General features: G+C 53.9%; 2 protein-coding genes across 6 annotated transcripts; both read left to right on the top strand.

Moving 5' to 3' along the window:
• Positions 1-3,341: 3,341 nt before the first annotated feature.
• On the top strand, positions 3,342-10,992 carry LOC103189530. Its single transcript, XM_042345115.1, is given in 10 exon segments — positions 3,342-3,428; positions 5,000-5,141; positions 5,666-5,831; positions 6,041-6,150; positions 6,613-6,776; positions 6,889-6,908; positions 7,390-7,526; positions 8,044-8,123; positions 8,126-8,218; positions 8,380-10,992. Coding segments are annotated over 9 exon segments (2,436 nt in total). The 5' UTR covers positions 3,342-3,428; positions 5,000-5,031; the 3' UTR covers positions 9,936-10,992.
• A 1,823-nt stretch (positions 10,993-12,815) lies between these two features.
• Positions 12,816-17,880, top strand: hspbp1 (HSPA (heat shock 70kDa) binding protein, cytoplasmic cochaperone 1). 5 transcript variants are annotated; one of them, XM_042344901.1, is made up of 8 exons: positions 12,816-12,859; positions 13,994-14,132; positions 14,534-14,720; positions 15,125-15,349; positions 15,619-15,774; positions 16,160-16,256; positions 16,547-16,658; positions 16,941-17,880. In XM_042344901.1, the coding sequence occupies exons 1-8, from the start codon at positions 12,843-12,845 to the stop codon at positions 17,016-17,018; spliced, it is 1,011 nt and encodes a 336-aa protein (XP_042200835.1). In that variant the 5' UTR covers positions 12,816-12,842; the 3' UTR covers positions 17,019-17,880.
• The last annotated feature ends 1,038 nt before the right edge of the window (positions 17,881-18,918 follow it).

Genomic DNA, 18,918 nt, shown 5'->3' with positions numbered 1-18,918 from the left:
ATTTTTATCTATTGGTATTTTACGACATCCAAACATCTCAAAGTGTTTCACAATCATTTACAGTGCAGTGACTGTATTTTTTAGGCAAAACCCGGCCGCCAATTTGCACACAGCGATATCCTACAATCAGCTGTGAAGTGGACGACTTATGTTTTTTTATCTGGAGATTGTTGGCCAGGACACCAAGACAGAAATCGAGAGAGAGAGAGAGAAACTACCTTCTGTTTCACATCAGCTCTGCAGAGCTCTTTAACATCCCTGAATGGGGCGCACCTCTCATCCAAAGGACAGCGCTCCATCAATCCAGTTCCTCCCCCCCAACGTCTCCCTCTTCCCCCCCCCACACACCGATACTGTGAACAACCCAGACTGTGAGAGCTCAAAGGGGAAAAAGAAATTAAAAATCATGCAAAGATTCTAACTACTCTTATATACATTGCAAAATACTTCTTACGGTATATTCTGTGAATAAGTAATTGTTATTAAGATTATATTACTATAAACAAAAGATTACCTCAAAGCAGTTGAGCGTACTCCAATCTAAACTCCACAAGGCTTTGCGTCCGAGTGTCTAATGGCTCCTTGTACTTTGTCGTGAGAGGTTAAGATCCTGTCTTGAGAAGTTAAGGTCTCGTCCCGTCACAATTCTGTCGGACTTGTGGTGGGAGGTGAGGTTGGAGGGTTGTGTTTGGCTTCGGGGGAGGAGAGGAGGCAATTCCATGGCATTTTCCATCGGTTTCCACTCCCTCCCTCTCTCTCTGCTCCTGAACCAGTGGCTCTTGCCCACCAGCCCTGACATGAATAGTGCCTCCATGTCCTGCTCAGTGCACTACAACAACAACAATATAGCGCCCCTCACGCAGGGTAGTGTCCCAGAGCGCTTGTACCTGAATGGGTGACAGAGAAGGGAGGGGAGGGAGGGGGTGAGATTGTGCAAGGTTAGTGGAAGGAGCAAAAACAAATAAACATTTCAAAGCACATTTCTTTCACCAACAACAACGACAACTTGCCTGCTCACGACCTGAAGATGGGGAAGGAAGGGGCAAGGCAGAGGGAGGGATAGAGGATGAGCGTTCCAGAGTTTCGGGGCATAATGGCTGAAAGCGGGGTGCACTAATGGTTTGAATGTCTTTCAGACAGACCAACAGATCAAGCACGAGGGGCCGAATGGCCTCCTTCTTGTGCTGTACTATTCTCCGGGACGATGGCACATACCTGTGGGTTGTCGGTGCGGTGGGAGCTGCTGGCGTGATCAGCCCCACTCTTGAGTCAGAGCCTCACAGTGACATAACAGAGCAGCGTTTGAGGAGAGCCACTGCTTTTTCTGTGTGATGAGAAAATAAACCTTCCCTTTCCTGGCATCTCTGAGGAAATCCAGCCTCTCACTGGTTGAGAAACAGAGGGACCATTAACGGGTCTTCTTAGCATAACACTGTTAGGAGTCTCATGCCCTGTTGGTTCCTGGCTCGCCCAGGTTCGATCTCCCCCCCTCCCTTCTCTCTCTCTCTCTGGGCTGAGTTGGGTCGTAACTTGCTGTGTTAACACACTCGCCTCTAATGCTTTGAGAGGCAGCGAAGTTTTGTTGGAGGAGCTGCCCTTCGGATGAGATGTTAAACCAAACTCCTTCTCTGTCCGTGTCCCATTCAGGTTGACATTGAGGATCACTCATGGCGTTGTTGGAAAAGAGAAGGAAGTTTCTCTCTCTCCCGCTCTCCCCCTCTCTCTTTCTCTCTCTCTCGCCCCGGTGTCCTGGCTGACAATCCCTCAGTTAAAACCGCGGCTGATTGTGAGGCCGTCGCTGGGTGCGAACCGGCTGCCTTTCTTCCAACTTTATCGTGTCCTTTAAAATTTAATGCCGAGGGTTGCGGATTTCATTGAAGTGACAATAAAATTCTGTTGAGCTAACTTAACCGGGCTTAACTCTCGGGCTTTCGGTATAAATCAAAATACGCAAAAAAGGTTCAGCCTAGGTCACGGAGATGTAAAATAAACCTCTGAATGTCCGAACCTTCCCAATTTGCTTTAATCTAAATAGCCTGTCGACATGGAAGAATTCATTAGTCAAGTTACAGCGAGTTACAGGGAATTGCGTTCGTCAGTGAGGATTGAACGCAAGAGACCCACTGGGAGGGAGAGCGAGCCCTATCGTGGGTGGACGTACATACATTATAAGGGTGATAGAACCATCTCAACTGCAAACTGTTGGTAAAATTTGGTCGCTCGACCCGCGACTGCCTCGGCAGTTCGTGGGACGCCGCCGTGCGCGATCGGCTGCCGCGTCTCACCCGCGAAACACGGCAGTGTCGATTCGCTTTGCAGTGTATCCTGCGAAGCGCTTTGAAAAGTCTGGAAGACATGATATATATAATAATAATAATAATAATCCTTGCATTTGATATAGCGCTTTTCACGTCGGGAGGACGTCCCAAAGCGCTTCACGGAACACATGTAAAGTGAATTGACTGTATAGTTGTGGGCGAACGCGGCAGCCAATTGCGCACAGCAATGTCCCACAAACAGTCGTGGATTGAAAATGACCAATTTATTATTGTTTTTGGTTTTGGAGGGAATATTATTAGGCTCTGTGTGGAGTAAGGAAACTTGCCCAAGGTTTCGCCCTCTGCCTGGAATTGAGCTCAGGTCTCTCGCTCGCAAAGCGAGTGCTCTAACCACTGAGCTACAGGACTCCACACACACATATATATATATAAGGCATCAAATTATATCATATTAAAACCCCGTGAGGCGCTTGGAGACTTCCTCCTGACGCGAAAGAGGGCGGCCCGTATCCGATGGGGAGGGTGGGAACTACCGCCCGAACACAGCGCGTCGCTCTCAGGAGAACGTGGCATCGAGCCGGCGCCGGCGGTTGGGGGGGGTGTTTTTTTTCATGATTTGCGCCGTGATTTGAATCCGTCGGCTGAAGAAAAGGAACGAGAGAGAGAAGAGAGAGAGAAAGAAAGCGCGAGAGAGAGAGAAAGGGAGAGCGAAAGAGAGAGAAAGAGAGAGAGAGAGTGGACAAAGCAGAAACTCTTGTGTTTTGGGGGGAGGAGGGTAGGGTTTATTATGATTTATTTGGTGTTTGAGGGGTTTTGGGGGGTTTTGGGGGGTTTTGGGGGGTTGGTTGACTAAGATCATTGATAATAAAGCCCGGTCTCCTAGCAACGCAAGGGCAGGCTTCGAGTGAGGCCTACTCTGCCCGCGCAACCGAACGTGCTGGGCCCGGGCCCCGCCCCCTCCGGGACGGACGGGGCCGCGGGCCAATCAGGAGGCGGCCCGGTGACCTCACCGCGCCCGCCGGCCAACCGGAGAGCCGGAGCGGAGGGAAGGGGGGGCGGGGCGCCGGGCCGGGCCGGCCAGCAGGTTTGTCGGTACCGGCGCGGGGAAGGGAGGGCTGAGGGGCCGTCTTTGGGAGAGAGGCACAAAAGGTGGGTTTGGGGTGGGGGTCGTGAGGGGGGGAGAGAGGGGGGGGTTGGAGGGAGTGAGGTGGGGGGGATTGGGAGGGACGGGGGAGGGCGGAGGTTGAGGGAGTGAAGGGGGGGATAGGGAGGGAGTGAGGGGGGTGAAGGGAGGGAGTGAGGGGGGATAGGGAGGGTGGAGGGGAGGGAGGGAGGGAGTGAAGGGGGGGGGGATAGGGAGGGAGAGAGGGGGGGAAGGGAGGGGAGGGAGTGAGGGGGGGAATAGGGAGGGAGTGAGGAGGGGGAAAGGGAGGGGAGGGAGTGAGGTGGGATAGGGAGGGGGGAGGGAGGGAGGGAGTGAAGGGGGGGGGGGAATAGGGAGGGAGTGAGGGGTGGGAAGGGAGGGGAGGGAGTGAGGGGGGATAGGGAGGGGGGAGGGAGGGAGTGAGGGGGGATAGGGAGGGACGAGGGGGTGTAGGGGAGGGAGAGAGGGGGGCGTTGTGGGGGGGGGGAAGGGAGTGACAGGGTGGGAGGGAGTTGGGAGAGAGAGTAGGGGTTCTGGAGTGGGTGAGGCTTCACACGGGGCCCAGGGTGGGGTGGGGGGCGTCTAGACGCTGCTGTCGGCCTCACAGGGTCGGCCTGGGGGTCTCCCCCCCCCCCCCTCCCCCCCCCCCCCGGTGAACAGCAGCCGGGCCTTTGTGGTGGTGTGTGGAGGAGGATTCCTCTCCCTGTCTGACCGCAGCCTCTGGTCACCGTTATCCTTGTTGTCGTCGTCGTCGTCCGATACCCCGACGCGCCATCCGGACCCCCCCCCCCCACCTCGAGGCTCCTCGCGCCCGCAAAGGTGTAGTGACTGTGCGTGTATGGGGTGGGGGGGGTGGGGTGGGTCAAGAGCTCCCGAGTCCGGTGCCCGGTAACGCGGGGCGCGAGAGTAAAACGCAAGTTGTTGTTGTGGTGGGGGCTGATTTGCGCACGGCGACGTTTCCTCACCCCCCACCCCACCCCCACCCCCCGGTAAACAGCCGCGAAGCCAGCGATCCGACAAGACGGGAGACGCCGAGCGGGGGAGACAAAAGAAGAAGTAGTAATAATCTACGAGGATGACAATAATAATTCTTGCGTTTGATACAGCGCCGTGTATCAGGTCTTCGAGCCTTCGACTCAAAGCGCCTCACTGGGAAGCTCTGTGTGTTTTGCGGGCGGAACGCGGCAGCCGATTGCCTACGGCAGCGTATCCCCGCAAACAGTCGGGGATTTTGAGTGACCGCATTTTGTTTGTAGTGGGATTATTACCCCCCACCCCCCACCCCCTCGGGGAACGCGATCCAGCAATCGACTAACAACCTGCTGGGTAAACAGAGGCGAGCGTGCGTGCGCGTGTGCGCGTGTGCTCGTGTGTGCGTGTGTGTGTGTAGTAAGGAAACTTGCCTAAGGTTTCGCCCCGACCTGCCCGGGTCCTCTCGCTTGCGAGGCGAGGGCTCTAAGCAAAACGCTGCAGGACTCCACTATTGAAGGGCGTGTGCGTGAATGTGTATTACAGAGCGCTCTCTCTCTCTCTCTATATATATGTACATGAACATTCCAATGTTCTCTCTATAAAGGCAGTAATGCAACACTGTGCCTGTCGCAGGTTATGGAATCCATGCGTGTGTCTGCCAGAGATCTGTGTGAATACGATGACCTTGCCACAAGCCTGGTCCTGGATCCTTACTTAGGTTTCCGTTCCCACAAAATGAATATCAGGTACAAGCTTTTGCTTTGTTCCCTATTTTTTGAGGAAGCAGTTGGTCTGTGACTCGGGTGTGTGAGCTGTTGTACAATTCTTTCCCTTGCCCTCCCCCACTTCACTCTCTCTCACACACACAGACACGCAGACACCCTTCCCCTGACGTTGTTGTGAATAAAGGTACCACACTTAACTATAATAGTAATAATAACCTTTCACGTCAGCACGGCCCAAAGCACTCACTGATATAGAGGCCAAAAAATATCTAATTCGCAGTGTGGATTATTGTGGATTATTACTCCTGGAAAGCGATCTGTCAATCGACCAACATCCGGGTTTCTACTTACTGCTAGATAAACAGAGGCGTGCGGAGTAACTTAGAAACTAAGAAACATAGTCTAAGGTTTTGCCTTGCCTGCGAATCGAACCACGGCTCTCTCGCTTCGGAGGCAAGCGCTCTAACCCATGTGCTACAGGATTCCACAGCCGATGTGTGCGAGCCGCCACGGTTCCATCTGAAATGTTCTTTTTCATTCTGTAGCAATATACCTGTTGTCAGGAGACACCAATACCTCAGAGACATCGTGCAAAAGTTTCAGAGCTCCCGAGACTTGGAAAGTGTGTACAGAGCACTGACCCTGGGGGATTGGGCCTGGCAGTACTTCCTACACAAAACCCGTCTTGAAGAGGAGATCTTCAAATCTCAGGTAAGTAAGCAAAGGATTTCAGCCTGTCTTTGGGTCATTGATGCCAGTAATGCCACCATAAAGTGCTCTGAGAGATTATACACGAAGGGCAGTGTGTAAATAAATGCAAGTTGTTGTTGTTTTGTGTGTGTGTGTGTGTGTACTACGTGAATATATAATATGCGAAATGTTTTTTAACAAATAGTTTGGATTTGTGTTTGTGTGCTCAGGTATTCCGTTACCTTCGAATCTTTCTGCCAGAAAGCGGGTTTCAGATCCAGCCGTGCAGTCGCTACTCATCAGAGACTAACGGTGCTAAGGTTGTGTCCCTGAGGAAGTGGTAAGTCTCTCCTTTTAAACGTAATGTACAATCGTCCAAACCAGCCAGAGCTGTGAGGCGTGGCTTAATTACAAGGCTCCGGAATTTATATAATGCCCCTCACACAGGGTAGTGTGACAGGAGCGGAGCACGACACTGAGTCAAGGAGGAAAGGAGGTGACCGTAGGCATGATTGAAGAGGAAGGTCTTCAAGCGCGAGCTGAAGGTGGGGAAGGAGAGGGCATAAAGGAAGAATGTTCCAGAATTTTGGAGCTTGTTGTTATTGTGTTAGACCGAGCTCCCCCGCGACACTGTTGGAAAAGAGAAGGGAGCTTCTTGCCCCTCGTGTCCTCCCCCGACAATTAAACGGGTTGGTGAATTTTACGCTATTTGTGGCGCAAATAGTGCGCAAAGTGGGTGTCGCGTTCGCCCACAGTACGTCCAGTCCGCGCTCTGTTGTGACTTGGAACGTTTTCCCGTCAGGACGGAGAGCGACAAGATCGAGCTGCTGGTGGGCTGCCTGGCGGAGCTCTCGACAGAGGAGGAGGGTCTCCTGCGGCCGGGAGAGAACGACTTCAGCGTGATGTACTCCACCCGCAAGAAGTGTGCCCAGCTTTGGCTGGGGCCAGCCTCCTTCATCAACCACGGTAGGCAGGGCGAGGCGAGGAACGGTGCGCCCGTCCCTCAGTGCTGTTTCCGTGGCTGACAGAAATGAAGTCTAACCCTCGTTTTCTTTTTTTCTCTCTCTGTGGCCCGAAGACTGCAGACCAAACTGCAAGGTAAGAGAGCGACAACAACTGGCGTGTACGCAGGGCCCCTCGCACAGGGTGCTTGACAGTGGCAGAGCACGATGCCAAGGACGGGTGGGAGGTTGGGGGGGGGGCGGGGAGGAGGGAGGTGGCCGTAGGCAAGGTCGAAGCAGAAGGTCCCCAAGCACGTCCTGAAGATGGGGAAGCAAGTTGGAGGGATTACAGGAAGAGTGTTCCAGAGTTTCGGGGCTTAGTGGCTGAAAGTGCGGTTGCCGATGGTGGAAAGGAGGGCACGAGGGACTTGAGGGAGGCCGGAGCCAAGCGAGCGGAGGAGAGGTAAGTAGGTGCCCGGGCGCGAAGGGATATATTGGAAGACGAGTGAGAGGATCTTGAGGTACATCTTGAGGCTTTATCTGCAACAGGGGAATACGGGCCACGCAAGAGTAGAAGCAACGTGTGTACATGGTTTCTCTTTTCACTCACTTTTCTTCCTGTTAATTCTTTCGCTCAGTTTGTGTCGACCGAAGGTGACAAGGCGTGCGTCAAAGTGCTGCGAGATATCGAAGCCGGGGACGAGATCACCTGTTACTATGGCAATAGCTTCTTTGGGGAAAGGAATGAGCTGTGTGAATGCTGCACGTGTGAAAGGTGAGTGGGTCGGGTTGGGGGGGGGTGGGCGGTGGTGGAGGGGTGCAAGGCGAGTGTGTAAATTAATCACTCACTTCAATAATAATAATTGTGCATTTGATACAGCGCTTTATCATGTCGTCGACAACATCTCGGAGCACTTCACAGTGTAAAGTGTAAAGAGTGTAAAGTGATTTGACTGTATATTTTTGTGTCCCACAAACAGTCATGGATTGAGTGACCAAATTATCATTTTTATTATGATTTTTTTTGAGGGATTATCACCCCCACCCCCTCCCCCAGAAAGCGAACTGCCAATCAATTAACAACCGGGTTCCTACTTACTGCTGAGTAAACAGAGGGGTGTGTGTGGAGTAAGGAAACTTACACAATATTTTCGCCCTGACCCGCCCGGGATTCGAACCCGGGTCCTCTCGCTTGCGAGACGAGTGCTGTAACTGCTACGGCACAAGGACTCCACCCTAAAGACACGAGTCCAAATCAAATGATTAATAATTATTCCTGCTGCCTTTGTCAGGCGAGGTGAGGGAGCCTTCAAACTCAAGACCCGTCCCGAGGAGACCGAGGCCTGCTCCAAGTACAGCCTGCGGGAGACGACATTCGCCTGAGCCGCATGAAGGAGAAAGGCAACGGCAGACACCCACCCGCACAGCTCCATTGTCATTCAGCGACTGGAAAACCATTCTGGCAGAGTGAGTAACAACAATAACTTGCAGTTTCGCCCACAAAATACAGTCACTACGGTGTATCACGTGAAGCACTTTGAGACGTTTCAACAACTTGATAAGGCTCTATATCAAACTCGAGGACTATTATTATTGTTATAAGTTGTTGTCTTGTTTGTCTTGTGCAGCATCGAGTTACAGACTGTCCCTGAGCTCGAGGAGACGGGCCGGAGCGAAGTCAAAGAGACAGAGCTCCCGTAGCAACATCAGAGCGTCGCCTCGATCGGCACCTCTGCTGCTTCAGTGTTACGATCCCGGCAAGCGGAAGATGCCGAGAAGCAACAGCTGGTCGAGGAAATGGAGGCCGGATGGTGACAGAGGAGAATCGTGGTCAGCCCAGGGCTCGGAGGAACCGCTCCCTCCTGCTCACTGCTACCCGGCCCGGCCACACCAAACCAAAGCCACCGTATCGAGATTGCCCGGCACTCTCCTGATCCTGGAGGGCGTGGTCCTCAAGGATGTGCGGGTGGGCCTGTACGATTGCATCAATCTACCCAGGGGTTCGATCGACTCGCTAGAACCGGGGCCCAGAGAACACAGCGGAGGGGGTGTGAGGGGAAAGCGTGGGCAAGGCCAAGGGGAAGACATGGAGCCTGAGCCAACTGACATCCAGCGGGAAGGAGAAGGGAGCAAGCCGGAAGCGTTTGCGAGCACCAGTGGAGTTGTAGGCGCTAGGATCTTTCTGAGGAAGCCCAAGGCCCCGTTGGAGGGCTTGGTCGCAAGCCCAGAGGAACGTGCTGTCTCCGAGGAACAAGTACTTGGCTGCTGGAGGTTGTGCGGGACAGAGGGTCGAGTTGGAAACCCCTCCTCTGGAACTTCTACCGGTTCCACCATGAGCACGAAGAAGGTGGCGGGGGTCCTCACGCTGAGGAGGAGGAGGAAGAGGAGTTGGTGGAGGAGAAGGAGAAGGACTTCCAGTAAAGAGAGCCAAAGTCCTCAAGTCACAAAGCCATCGCTGAGAAGTAATTACACATTGACCCATTTTGTGAAGGTCGACCTAAGCAAGGATGTTGTCTCTCTGAGTCAAAGTTCCCTGCCTCCCCCTCCCCTTCCTCCTCCTCCTCCTCCCAGTGTTAAGAGGCAGAGTTTGTGCCTGAGCGGGACAGACGCCCAGCGAGACCCCAGCCCAAGGCCCCTGCTCTCGCCCCGCCCGCAGGGCGCGATCTGCGACGTGCGGGTTGTGCTAGAAGACATTGCAAAGATCTGCGAGCATGCCAGCCGCGCCTGGTACGTGAGGAGGTGCTTGGCTGCCAGGCTGGCCCTGGGGAGAGGAGGGGGACCGAGCAGCGCGGAATCCGCTGGGGCGCCCGACTGGACTGGGAGCAGCAGGGCGTTGGTGGAAGGTGGGCAAGACGCTGTGGTGGGCAAAGTGTCCAGGCAGAGGCAAACCCCAAGCGGAAGCGGGAAGGTGGCAGGCGCGAACGAGGGAATGATGGGCCTTGGCATAGAGCCGAGGAGGAAGGGACTGCGGAGCTTGGCCTCACTCTACCGTTCGGACACCACAGGGCTCCGGTGCGACGAGGGGACGCTCTCCCAGCGGTGTCTGGCGTCTTCAGCCGCCGCGGCAGCCAAGCAGCCCCCCGCCTTCACCCCCTTCGCCGGGTCCAAGCGCCTGCGTCTCGTGGTCAGCCACGGCTCCATAGACTTCGACGTCACCTCCTCCGCCAGCGAGGATTCCATCTGATCATTGACAAGGGGGAAATGGACGTTCCCCCTCTCCTTTCAATGAGAAGATTACACAGAGATCACTACGTGCGGGCCTTACAACAATTTACCTTCCACGTAGGGAAGATGACCCAAGGTGCTGGACAGTCATTGCCTCTTAACACGACTGTTGCAATTTGGTGGCTCTCTTCACCTTCCCCCCCCCCCACTCCCAACCCACACCAATCATACAGTATCTTCACTTCATAGGCAGGGAGGTTGCAGGTCGATCCCCTGCATATGCTGAGTTCCTGGGTTGGTGGGGGCTGCAGGCAGCCTCAATGCTCCTGGTTTTGGGGTGGGGGGGTTCGAGGGGGAGAGGGTGAGAGAAGGGGGGGTGGGAAGAATGAGTTAGAGTCTCTGCTCCTGGTCCACTGCCCATTCCTAGGCAGGCATTTGACATCTATGGCCTGGAATTCTAAAACCTTCCAGATTTGGGAATCAGATCCACAAGTCCCATTTCTCCACAGTTTATATATTTGGAAAAAAAAAGACCGTATTCTAAACTGAGTCTAGATGTTTACCAACTCCCCCGCACGACGTACAATCTTAGCCTTAAAACGATGGTCTTAAGGCTAGGAGCAGCTGGAATGTCGTGGTTCTGGTGGGGACAGAGGGCTTGGGGGTGATGTCCGTCCCCTTTTATAAACCCTCCTTCCTCCCGCAGGAGTGCCATCCCTTTGATCCCGAGGACATGTGATATGATATGATCTGCCGCTTGGGTGAGGTACTGGAAGTGTGGGGGGGTGGGGGGTCGGGGTCAGTGTCTTCAGGCGAGAAGAGAATTGGCTGAGTAAATAACCCTGTAACCTCTAGACAGATGACCATCATTGTAAAGAGAATTAAGACGGGATGTGGCCGTTGCCAGATTGAGAGCCTGACATTGGGTCACCCTACATTCGCCAACTGGGTGGCGTCTGCCTGGCTGCCACCCTTTCCCCATCGACCATCCGATAACTCGTGAAGCGATGGGTGAGAAGAAAAATGTCCGTCCACTTAACCTCGTCAACTTTCCTCCTCCGAGCGATTCTCCCTCCTCCCACCCCCCCCCCCCACCCACCCAACTAACAATGTGACACCCGTCCGTCCACAAACACTTCCGTCTCCAAATACGGCTGTATTGAACGAGGAGCTGGCTACACAACCTCAGGATAACATACTCTGGTGCTATGTGTCTGTATGTCTGACTGACTGACTGGCTGGCTGGCTGATGTGCTCGACGTCATGACTGTTTTTTTTTTAGCGAAGTTACGTAAAAGTGTTTTTAAAAAAAATACACAAAAGAACCTTTTTGGGGGGTATTTGTGTGTGTGTGTGTGTGTGTGTGGACTGTCACACGTAAGATTATCTCTCTACAGTGTTGAGTTTGCTCCAGCTTCACTGGGGTCAGGGCTAAAGGACATGTTTTTATTTGGAGAGGAGAGGAGAGGTGGGGAGAAAGAAGGAGTGTCTCTAATCAGAGGCTCGAAATATCACTCAAGTCTATCCAAAATGCTTTGTCTTTAAACGTTGTGTAAAATTCTTACATTCAGTCACGGTTTGCAAGCCAGATTGCCACAGTGTTATACATTTGAAGACCAAATGGTCCGGGACGATGTGGAACTGTCCCTCCGGGTAAAGTTCCTCATTGACTTCATGGCTGTTCTGCGGGACGTCACTGGGTGCAAACTGGCTGCCACGTTCGCCTACAAACTACACTCTCTTGACAGCAATTAACTGTGAAGTGCTTTCAAGACATTTTGTATGATGTTAACGTCAACTGGCTGCAGGCAGCCAAGGAGGCCTGGAGACCAGAGGCTTTTTCTCAACTTCATAGATTAATTTCCAATAACAGAATTAGAAGGGTTATTTCCAGGAAGTTGTGTGTGTGTGTATATATTGGGGGGGGAAGGAATTCTATCGATTGAAGCCCCCCTCCCCCTTCCCCTCTCACTCCGGTTGCATTCAATTTTGTTTTCTGAGATTGATGAATGAATTCCTTTTTCTAATATTACCTGTACTGCACAAGAACATCGTCCCGAATAAAAGTTGCATTTTTTTTCCCAGACAAAGGAAAAAGGGAAGACTTTTATCTGTTTTCCTCCTGTTCTTTAATGGCGATGGTTGGTTGGGGGGGGGGAATAGTTGTGAATTGTGTTATTAATCATTTTGTTGTCCATCCCTCATCAATGTTCTCTCTTGCGGCTGAATCTTGTTGAGGTGGTCGTTCGTTGTGTTTGACCCCTGGGCAGTGAGTATTGTGAGGGGCGCTAGAAACATGTAATTGAAGTAAAAGAAGGAAGTTTAAAAGAAAAAAAAAAAAATTTCTCTCTCTCTCTTTACGGGCGCCTTGACAAGCGCGGTGGAAATTCCCCGCCGATCTTATCGGGAGCACGTGCCGCGTTTTTCTTCCCGGTTCGGTTTATTTTCCGGTCGGGCCGGGGGGCCACCGCCGTCGCGCTTCCAAGTGCCTCCAAAACCCAACCGGGAATTCCGCGCATCCCGCAACGCTGGTGGGAATTCCCAGAGATAGATCGTTGGGAACGCGCACTCTCGCTCTCTCTCTCGCTCTCGCTCTGGAGGGACGAGGCAAGGGGCGCAACCCACACGGAAAAGACACAGGCAGGTGGACCTCTGAAGCCATGGCTGTAGTGGATTCCCACACATGTGTCAGGACTGAATGAAGTGTGTGTGGCTGTGTGTGTGTGTGTGTGTGTATATATATGGGGGGGCTGCCCCGCAATGACCTCACGTCCGCTGGCAGTGCCGCCCCGCAGTGACCTCACTTCCGTCCGGGTCAGGCCGGCGGCTGTTGGCTGGCCGTGACGTCACAGCCCTGGCCCCCCTCGGCACGTGACGCGGGCCTGAGGCGGACAAGGGGAGCTGGGCGCGCGTCACTTCCGGCGCGATGGCGGCGCCCGCGGAGTGAGTGAGTGAGTGAGGGAGAGGGCTCAGGAGAAGGGAGTTTCTGTGGCGGGTAAGAGCCGGTGGGGGGGACAATGGAGGGGAGAGGAGGGTCAACACCCCCCCCCCAGAGAGAGAGAGAGATGAGGCTCCCACTCGAGGCCTCTCCTCCCCCCACCCCCTGAGCTACATACAGCCCCTCATGTGGTGAGAGTGCCCCCACCCCCCCCCGAGCTACAGCCCCTCATGTGGTGAGAGTGCCCCTCCCCCACCCCCCCCCCCCGAGCTACAGCCCCTCATGTGGTGAGAGTGCCCCCACCCCCCCCCGAGCTACAGCCCCTCATGTGGTGAGAGTGCCCCTCCCCCCCCCCCCCCCGAGCTACAGCCCCTCATGTGGTGAGAGTGCCCCCCACCCCCCCCGAGCTACAGCCCCTCATGTGGTGAGAGTGCCCCTCCCCACCCCCCCCCCCCGAGCTACAGCCCCTCATGTGGTGAGAGTGCCCCCCACCCCCCCCCGAGCTACAGCCCCTCATGTGGTGAGAGTGCCCCTCCCCCCCCCCCCCCCGAGCTACAGCCCCTCATGTGGTGAGAGTGCCCCCCACCCCCCCCCGAGCTACAGCCCCTCATGTGGTGAGAGTGCCCCTCCCCCACCCCCCCCCCCGAGCTACAGCCCCTCATGTGGTGAGAGTGCCCCCCCCCCCCCGAGGCCCCTATTATTATCTTACCCATTGCTGCACGTGTTGATCTGAAAGCCCACCTCAGGGCTTTGTGGCCGATTGCTGTCAAGTGTAGTGACTGTTTGCGGTTTGGGGCTCGATGCTGGGGAGGCAGGGAGGGGGGGGGGTGAGGGTGGCGCCCGTTATTGGGAGGCAATGTCCTCTTTTGGATTAAATGTGTGCTGTGTGGGGGTAGTGGTGGTGGGGGAGTGGTGTGGGGGAGTTTTCTTCTCTCAAGGTGTCCCTGGCTGACAATCCCCCCAACCCCCCCCCACACCCACCCCACCCCTCCCCGGGTAAAATCAGTCACTTTGTGGACACTTGTGATTCTGTTGCCGCTGTGTTGCTAAGTGATTTGGGACGTCTCGGTGGCACGAGTGGTTGGTGCAAGTTTTTTTGTTGTTGTTGTTGTCGTTGTTATTCTCCTCCCGCTTTCCAGACCGGAATATCAGAAGATGGCAAACGGCGGATCGGACCGAGACCGACATCCTCAGAACCTACAGGGGCTCCTGCGGCTCTCGGTGGAGGCGGGCACCGTGGGCGATGGCGTCCCTGAGCTGCATCCGATGGCGGAACAGGCAAGTACGGGATCGCCCGGGGATTGAAGCTGTAATTCACGCGTGTCATGAAGAAGCCAAACGTTGTCATTCTTTCCCCTCCTTGGTCAGGTTTAATTTCGAAGACCTGTTGGTCAAAGTGTTAGACGTGGGGGTGGTGGGGTGGAGGGGGTGGGGGGGTGTTTGTATATAAAAGAGCTTGTTCGCTTTCTTCTGCTTTGTGGGATTCAGACAATTACAGTGTCAGCGTCACAGGCATTTTTGAAATTACATTGTAATTACATTTAGCCGACTTGTCGGACCGAGTCACACCCCCCCCCCCCCACGCCCCCCCAAAAGCCGGAGTTTTTAAGTGTATATAACACAGACAACATCATTGATGCTTAACTGTGCGTCTCTCTCTCTTCCACTCACAAACGCAGCGCAGACAATGGCTGCAGGACGCGCTGTCAGATGCGTTCGATGGGCAGCTGGATGAGCTGAAGCAAATCAAGCAGTGTCTCCAAATCCTGTACGAGCCCCCTGACGAGGACACGGGTGGAGAGGGGAGGAAGGAGAGAGCGCTGGACTTGGTGGCTGATCTGTGTGAGAACCTGGACAATGCCAGAGGTGAGCTGGGTCGGGTTCAATGTGGAATGTCACTGAGAGAGGAGGTAGAGAGATAAACTCAGCAGAGAGAGAGAGAGAGCCTACGTGCGTACACATACACATACACAGATAGTGTGAGAGAGCAACATTGTTCACACAGTTATATGAAAGAGAGACACATCTAGCAGGATGTGGGTGGGGTGCGTCCGCGTATGCTCGTTAACACCTTACTGTGTACATCTGCCCCCACCCCCCCCTCTCTCTGTGCCTATGTCTGCATAGAGTCAGAGATGGAAGTATTTACAAAGACAGTTATTCGAGAGGAGGAGCTGGAGAAAGGTGTGAGGGCGGACAGTAAGAGTTTGAGGGATTGAGGGGGAGATGGTGTCCACACTGCTCTCTAACGTTCCCTGTGGTGGGTTCAGATTTCTGTAAGCTGGACGGCATGAAGCTGGTGGTGGAGACGTTGCTGCAATGCGCAGACCCGGAGCTGCGCTGGCGCTCGGCGAACATCATCGGCACCTGCAGCCAGAACAACCCCTTTGTGCAGCAGTGCGCACTCGGTCTGGGCGCCATACAGATACTCCTCGACCTCCTCAACAACGACGAGAACGACCTCGTGCGCATCAAGGCCCTGTTTGCCGTCTCGTGTAAGTGCCTTTAGCCTGGGGTTTGGGGGTGGGGGGGGGCAGCAGAGGGAGAGCGAGAGAGAGAGCTCAGATTACCAGCGGGCCTTTGAACCTCCGAGCCAGGCTGACACTCCAGCACAGCCCAGCAGTCGGTGGATAATAATAATAATCCTTGGATTTGATACATCGCCTCATCACGTTGTTGAGACACATCAAAGCGCTTCACAGGATTATACTGTAAAGTGGAGTGACTGCATTTTCTGTTGTTCTCTCTCACTTTCTCCTCTCAGGTTTGGTGAGGGAGCAGGAGGCCGGCCTGCAGGAGTTTGTCGACCACGACGGTTTCTCGGTCTTGATGCGGGCCATGCAGAGCCGAGTCGAGAAGCTGAAGGTGAAGGCAGCCTTCCTCCTGCAGAACCTGCTGGGCAGCCACCCCGAGCACAAAGGTGAGAGAGAGCGAGAGTGCCGGGAACTGCTCCCCACTTATTCTCTCAAACCACCACTTCCCTCCCCAACCTTTGCTTTCCCCTCTCCAGGTTAGGATTCTCCGCTCTGTAACCTGCCCCTCTGCCACTTTTTACAGCTGATGTACACTCCACCTGACTCTTAACACGCTGGACCTCTCTCTCTCTCTGCCTTCATCCCTCCTTCCCTATTTTCAGGTCACACCTGAAGAGCTTCCTCCCCACCCCGGCTCGGTGTCGCGCTCTGAGTGAGTTGTTGTTGTCTGGCCACTGGGTTAACTTGTCCAGTAAACGCAGCCAGGTGACTGCGATGTTCCCTGAGGACCTGGAGGCTGAGTCTCTCTCTCTCTCTCTGTGTCTCTTACAGAGGTCCTATGCTCTATGGGGATGGTGCAACAGCTCGTGTCTCTCATCCAGGCAGAACACGAGGCCTTTCACGAGCACGTCCTGGGAGCTCTATACAGGTACGTGAGCCTCAACACCTTCCTCCCCTCGTGGCTTCCCCTCCCTTCCCCCTCTCTCCCCTCCTCCTTTCAGTGCCCCCTCTACTCCCCCCCACCACCCCCCCTCAATCTCTGTCTATTCCTCCCTCTCCTTCCACAAGATCATGTGCCCTCCTGTGGCCAAGTGCGAACTTCACGTGAGTGCATGTCTGAGCAGCCTTTCTCCCTGTCGCTCCTCTCTTCTCTGTCACCCCCTCCCCAATGTCTCCGCGTCTCAGCCTCAGTCAGGACATTTGCCTGTTGTGTCACAGCCTGGTCAGTCACTTTCCCCGGGGAGTGAAACAGTGCAAGATCCCGGAGCTGGGCCTGGAGAACATTCTGATGGAGCGAGTGAGAATGCTGAAGAACCAGGAAGAGTTTCAGGTGCGTGCAAGAAAGAGGGTTATCTTGGTTTCTTCCCCCCATTCGTCCTTCTCCTTGGGAATAATCAATAATATAACCGGGGGCGTGAGCTGAGGGGCTAGGCTGTTGTTTCAGTGCGGTGCTGGTGGCTGCGGTGCTGGGGGTGGGGGATATATTGTCGGAGGTGTTAACCCAAGCACATCTTTGAGACGTCTCAAACTGCTACACAGAATATGCTGTAAAGTGAATTGACTGCACATTTTGTGGGCGAAAATACATGACTGTTTGTTTGTTTGTTTGCAGGAGGAGTTGGATTTCTGTGAAAAGTTACTGCAAACCTGCTTCAGTGGCCAGTCTGAGGAGAACGGGATGGACCGGTGATGGTTCAAGGCACCCATTGGAGAGGACTGTTACCTGACTCTAAAGCCACCTCCACTCTCTAGCTAACCTGGACTTCTGAGGCTCCTGGCTGCTGCCCCTTGTCCAATACTAAATGTTCTGAGTATTTTCTTTTTATCTTAGGAAGTGGTTTTGAACGGGTCAGCCTCGACCGAGCAACAGAAGAGGCTCTGCACCCACACTGACTGTTATAATGCTCTTTCCCTCTCCTCTCCCTTTTTATAGTACGGTAAAGCTCACTGAGATTAAAATACAGCGAGGAGCAAGGTGAGAGCCTTAGAATTTTCTTTGGTGTATTCTTGAGTTTCTGGGGGCGAAAAATTGCACCTTTTACTCCCCTCCTCTGTCTCTCAATCTATCCGTCTTTCTCTCGGTATCTCCTTCCATCAGTTCTGTGTATGTCATCCGCTCTCCTGTGGTCACAGATGTGAACTTCGCCCTTGCGTGTGGATGTGAACAGCCTCTTTGACCGTAAGGGGCATCACAGCCATGTCATGACTATGTTGGGAGAGGGATGCCTGGCTGAATGTTTTTACCCTCTCCCCTTTGAGGCCAATTGTATCCCCAACAACTGTACAGCAGCTCGAGATGTTCTTTTGACTGCGTGGCAGGTTTAATGTTTTCTCTGCCTGACGTAAGCTAACAGAACGCACACATCCCAAAAATCCAACCAGACTGTTTAATTCCCCATGAATAATTGACCGTCGTTTCCATTGTATTTATCCGAACTGGTGACTTTATGAGGGCAACGACCCCTGAAAAGCTTTGCCGCGTTTCGAACCCGCTCCGAGAGGCAAGAACCACTTAATGTAAAGAGTTTATGAATAAAAAGATGCAAAATGTGTTTTGTTTTGTGTTCCTAACCAGTTAACAACGAGAGCTTGCCTTTACACGGGTGCCTTCAGGCGAGAGAGTGTCTCGGAGCTCTGAACAATAGTAAACTTTGGGGGGGGATGGGGGGGTGCCAGAGGAGATAATCATCTTCCTACCCCTGCCCTCACCCCCTCCTGAATCCAACCCCCAGATTGGAATGCAAATGCTGGACTGTCCAGCGCTTTGGGACGTGAAAGGCGCAATATAAACACAATTTGTTGTTGCTGTAGCTTGATGCTGAGCCGGAGAGAAAGGGGAGGTGGGGTCAGGAACGGTCATAGGGAATAGTCTTCAGGTGCAAGCTGAACATAGCGGGGAAGGCAGATGGATTGGGACCCGGAACTCCCAGAGGGTCACAGTGTGGGGGCTGGAAGCACCGATGCCAATGGTGGAGGGGAGGGATTGAGGGACACAGAAGACCCAAGCTGGTGGGTAGGGGAGTGAGGTGGGGTGGGGTCCATTACAAATGGAAGTTTCAATGGGATCCTCGTGCATTTTGGGAGGTCCTCTTCACGTGAAATAAATGAGCATTGTATTGCAGTCTGAGGTCTGAAATAATAATAATAAGGTGGGGGGGTGGCAGGCGGGGGGGTGAGGGGTGGGGATCGTAGCATCACAGTACGGCGCCGAAGGAGGCCATTCAGCTCGCGTCGTGACTGCGCGCGGGCTCTTTGGGCAGAGCTACCCAAATCAATCCCATTCCCCCCTCCCTCCCTCCCTCCCCCATAGTCCTCCCCCCTCTCCAAAAAAAATAATAATTAACCACAATGATTTAAGGTCCAATTGACCAAACAGTCTAATCATCTCATCCAAAGTCTTGAACCCCCCCAATAACAACCCCCCCCCAATAACACCCCCCCCAATAACAACCCCCCCCAATAATAACACCCCCCAATAACAACCCCCCTCAATAACAACCCCCCCAATAATAACACCCCCCCCAATAACAACCCCCCCAATAATAACACCCCCCCCAATAACAACCCCCCCCAATAACAACACCCCCCCA

Source organism: Callorhinchus milii, unplaced genomic scaffold, assembly GCF_018977255.1.
Source record: "Callorhinchus milii isolate IMCB2004 unplaced genomic scaffold, IMCB_Cmil_1.0 Scaffold31, whole genome shotgun sequence".
NCBI classification, from domain to species: Eukaryota; Metazoa; Chordata; class Chondrichthyes; order Chimaeriformes; family Callorhinchidae; genus Callorhinchus; species Callorhinchus milii.
This window is presented reverse-complemented; position numbering and strand designations above follow the sequence as displayed.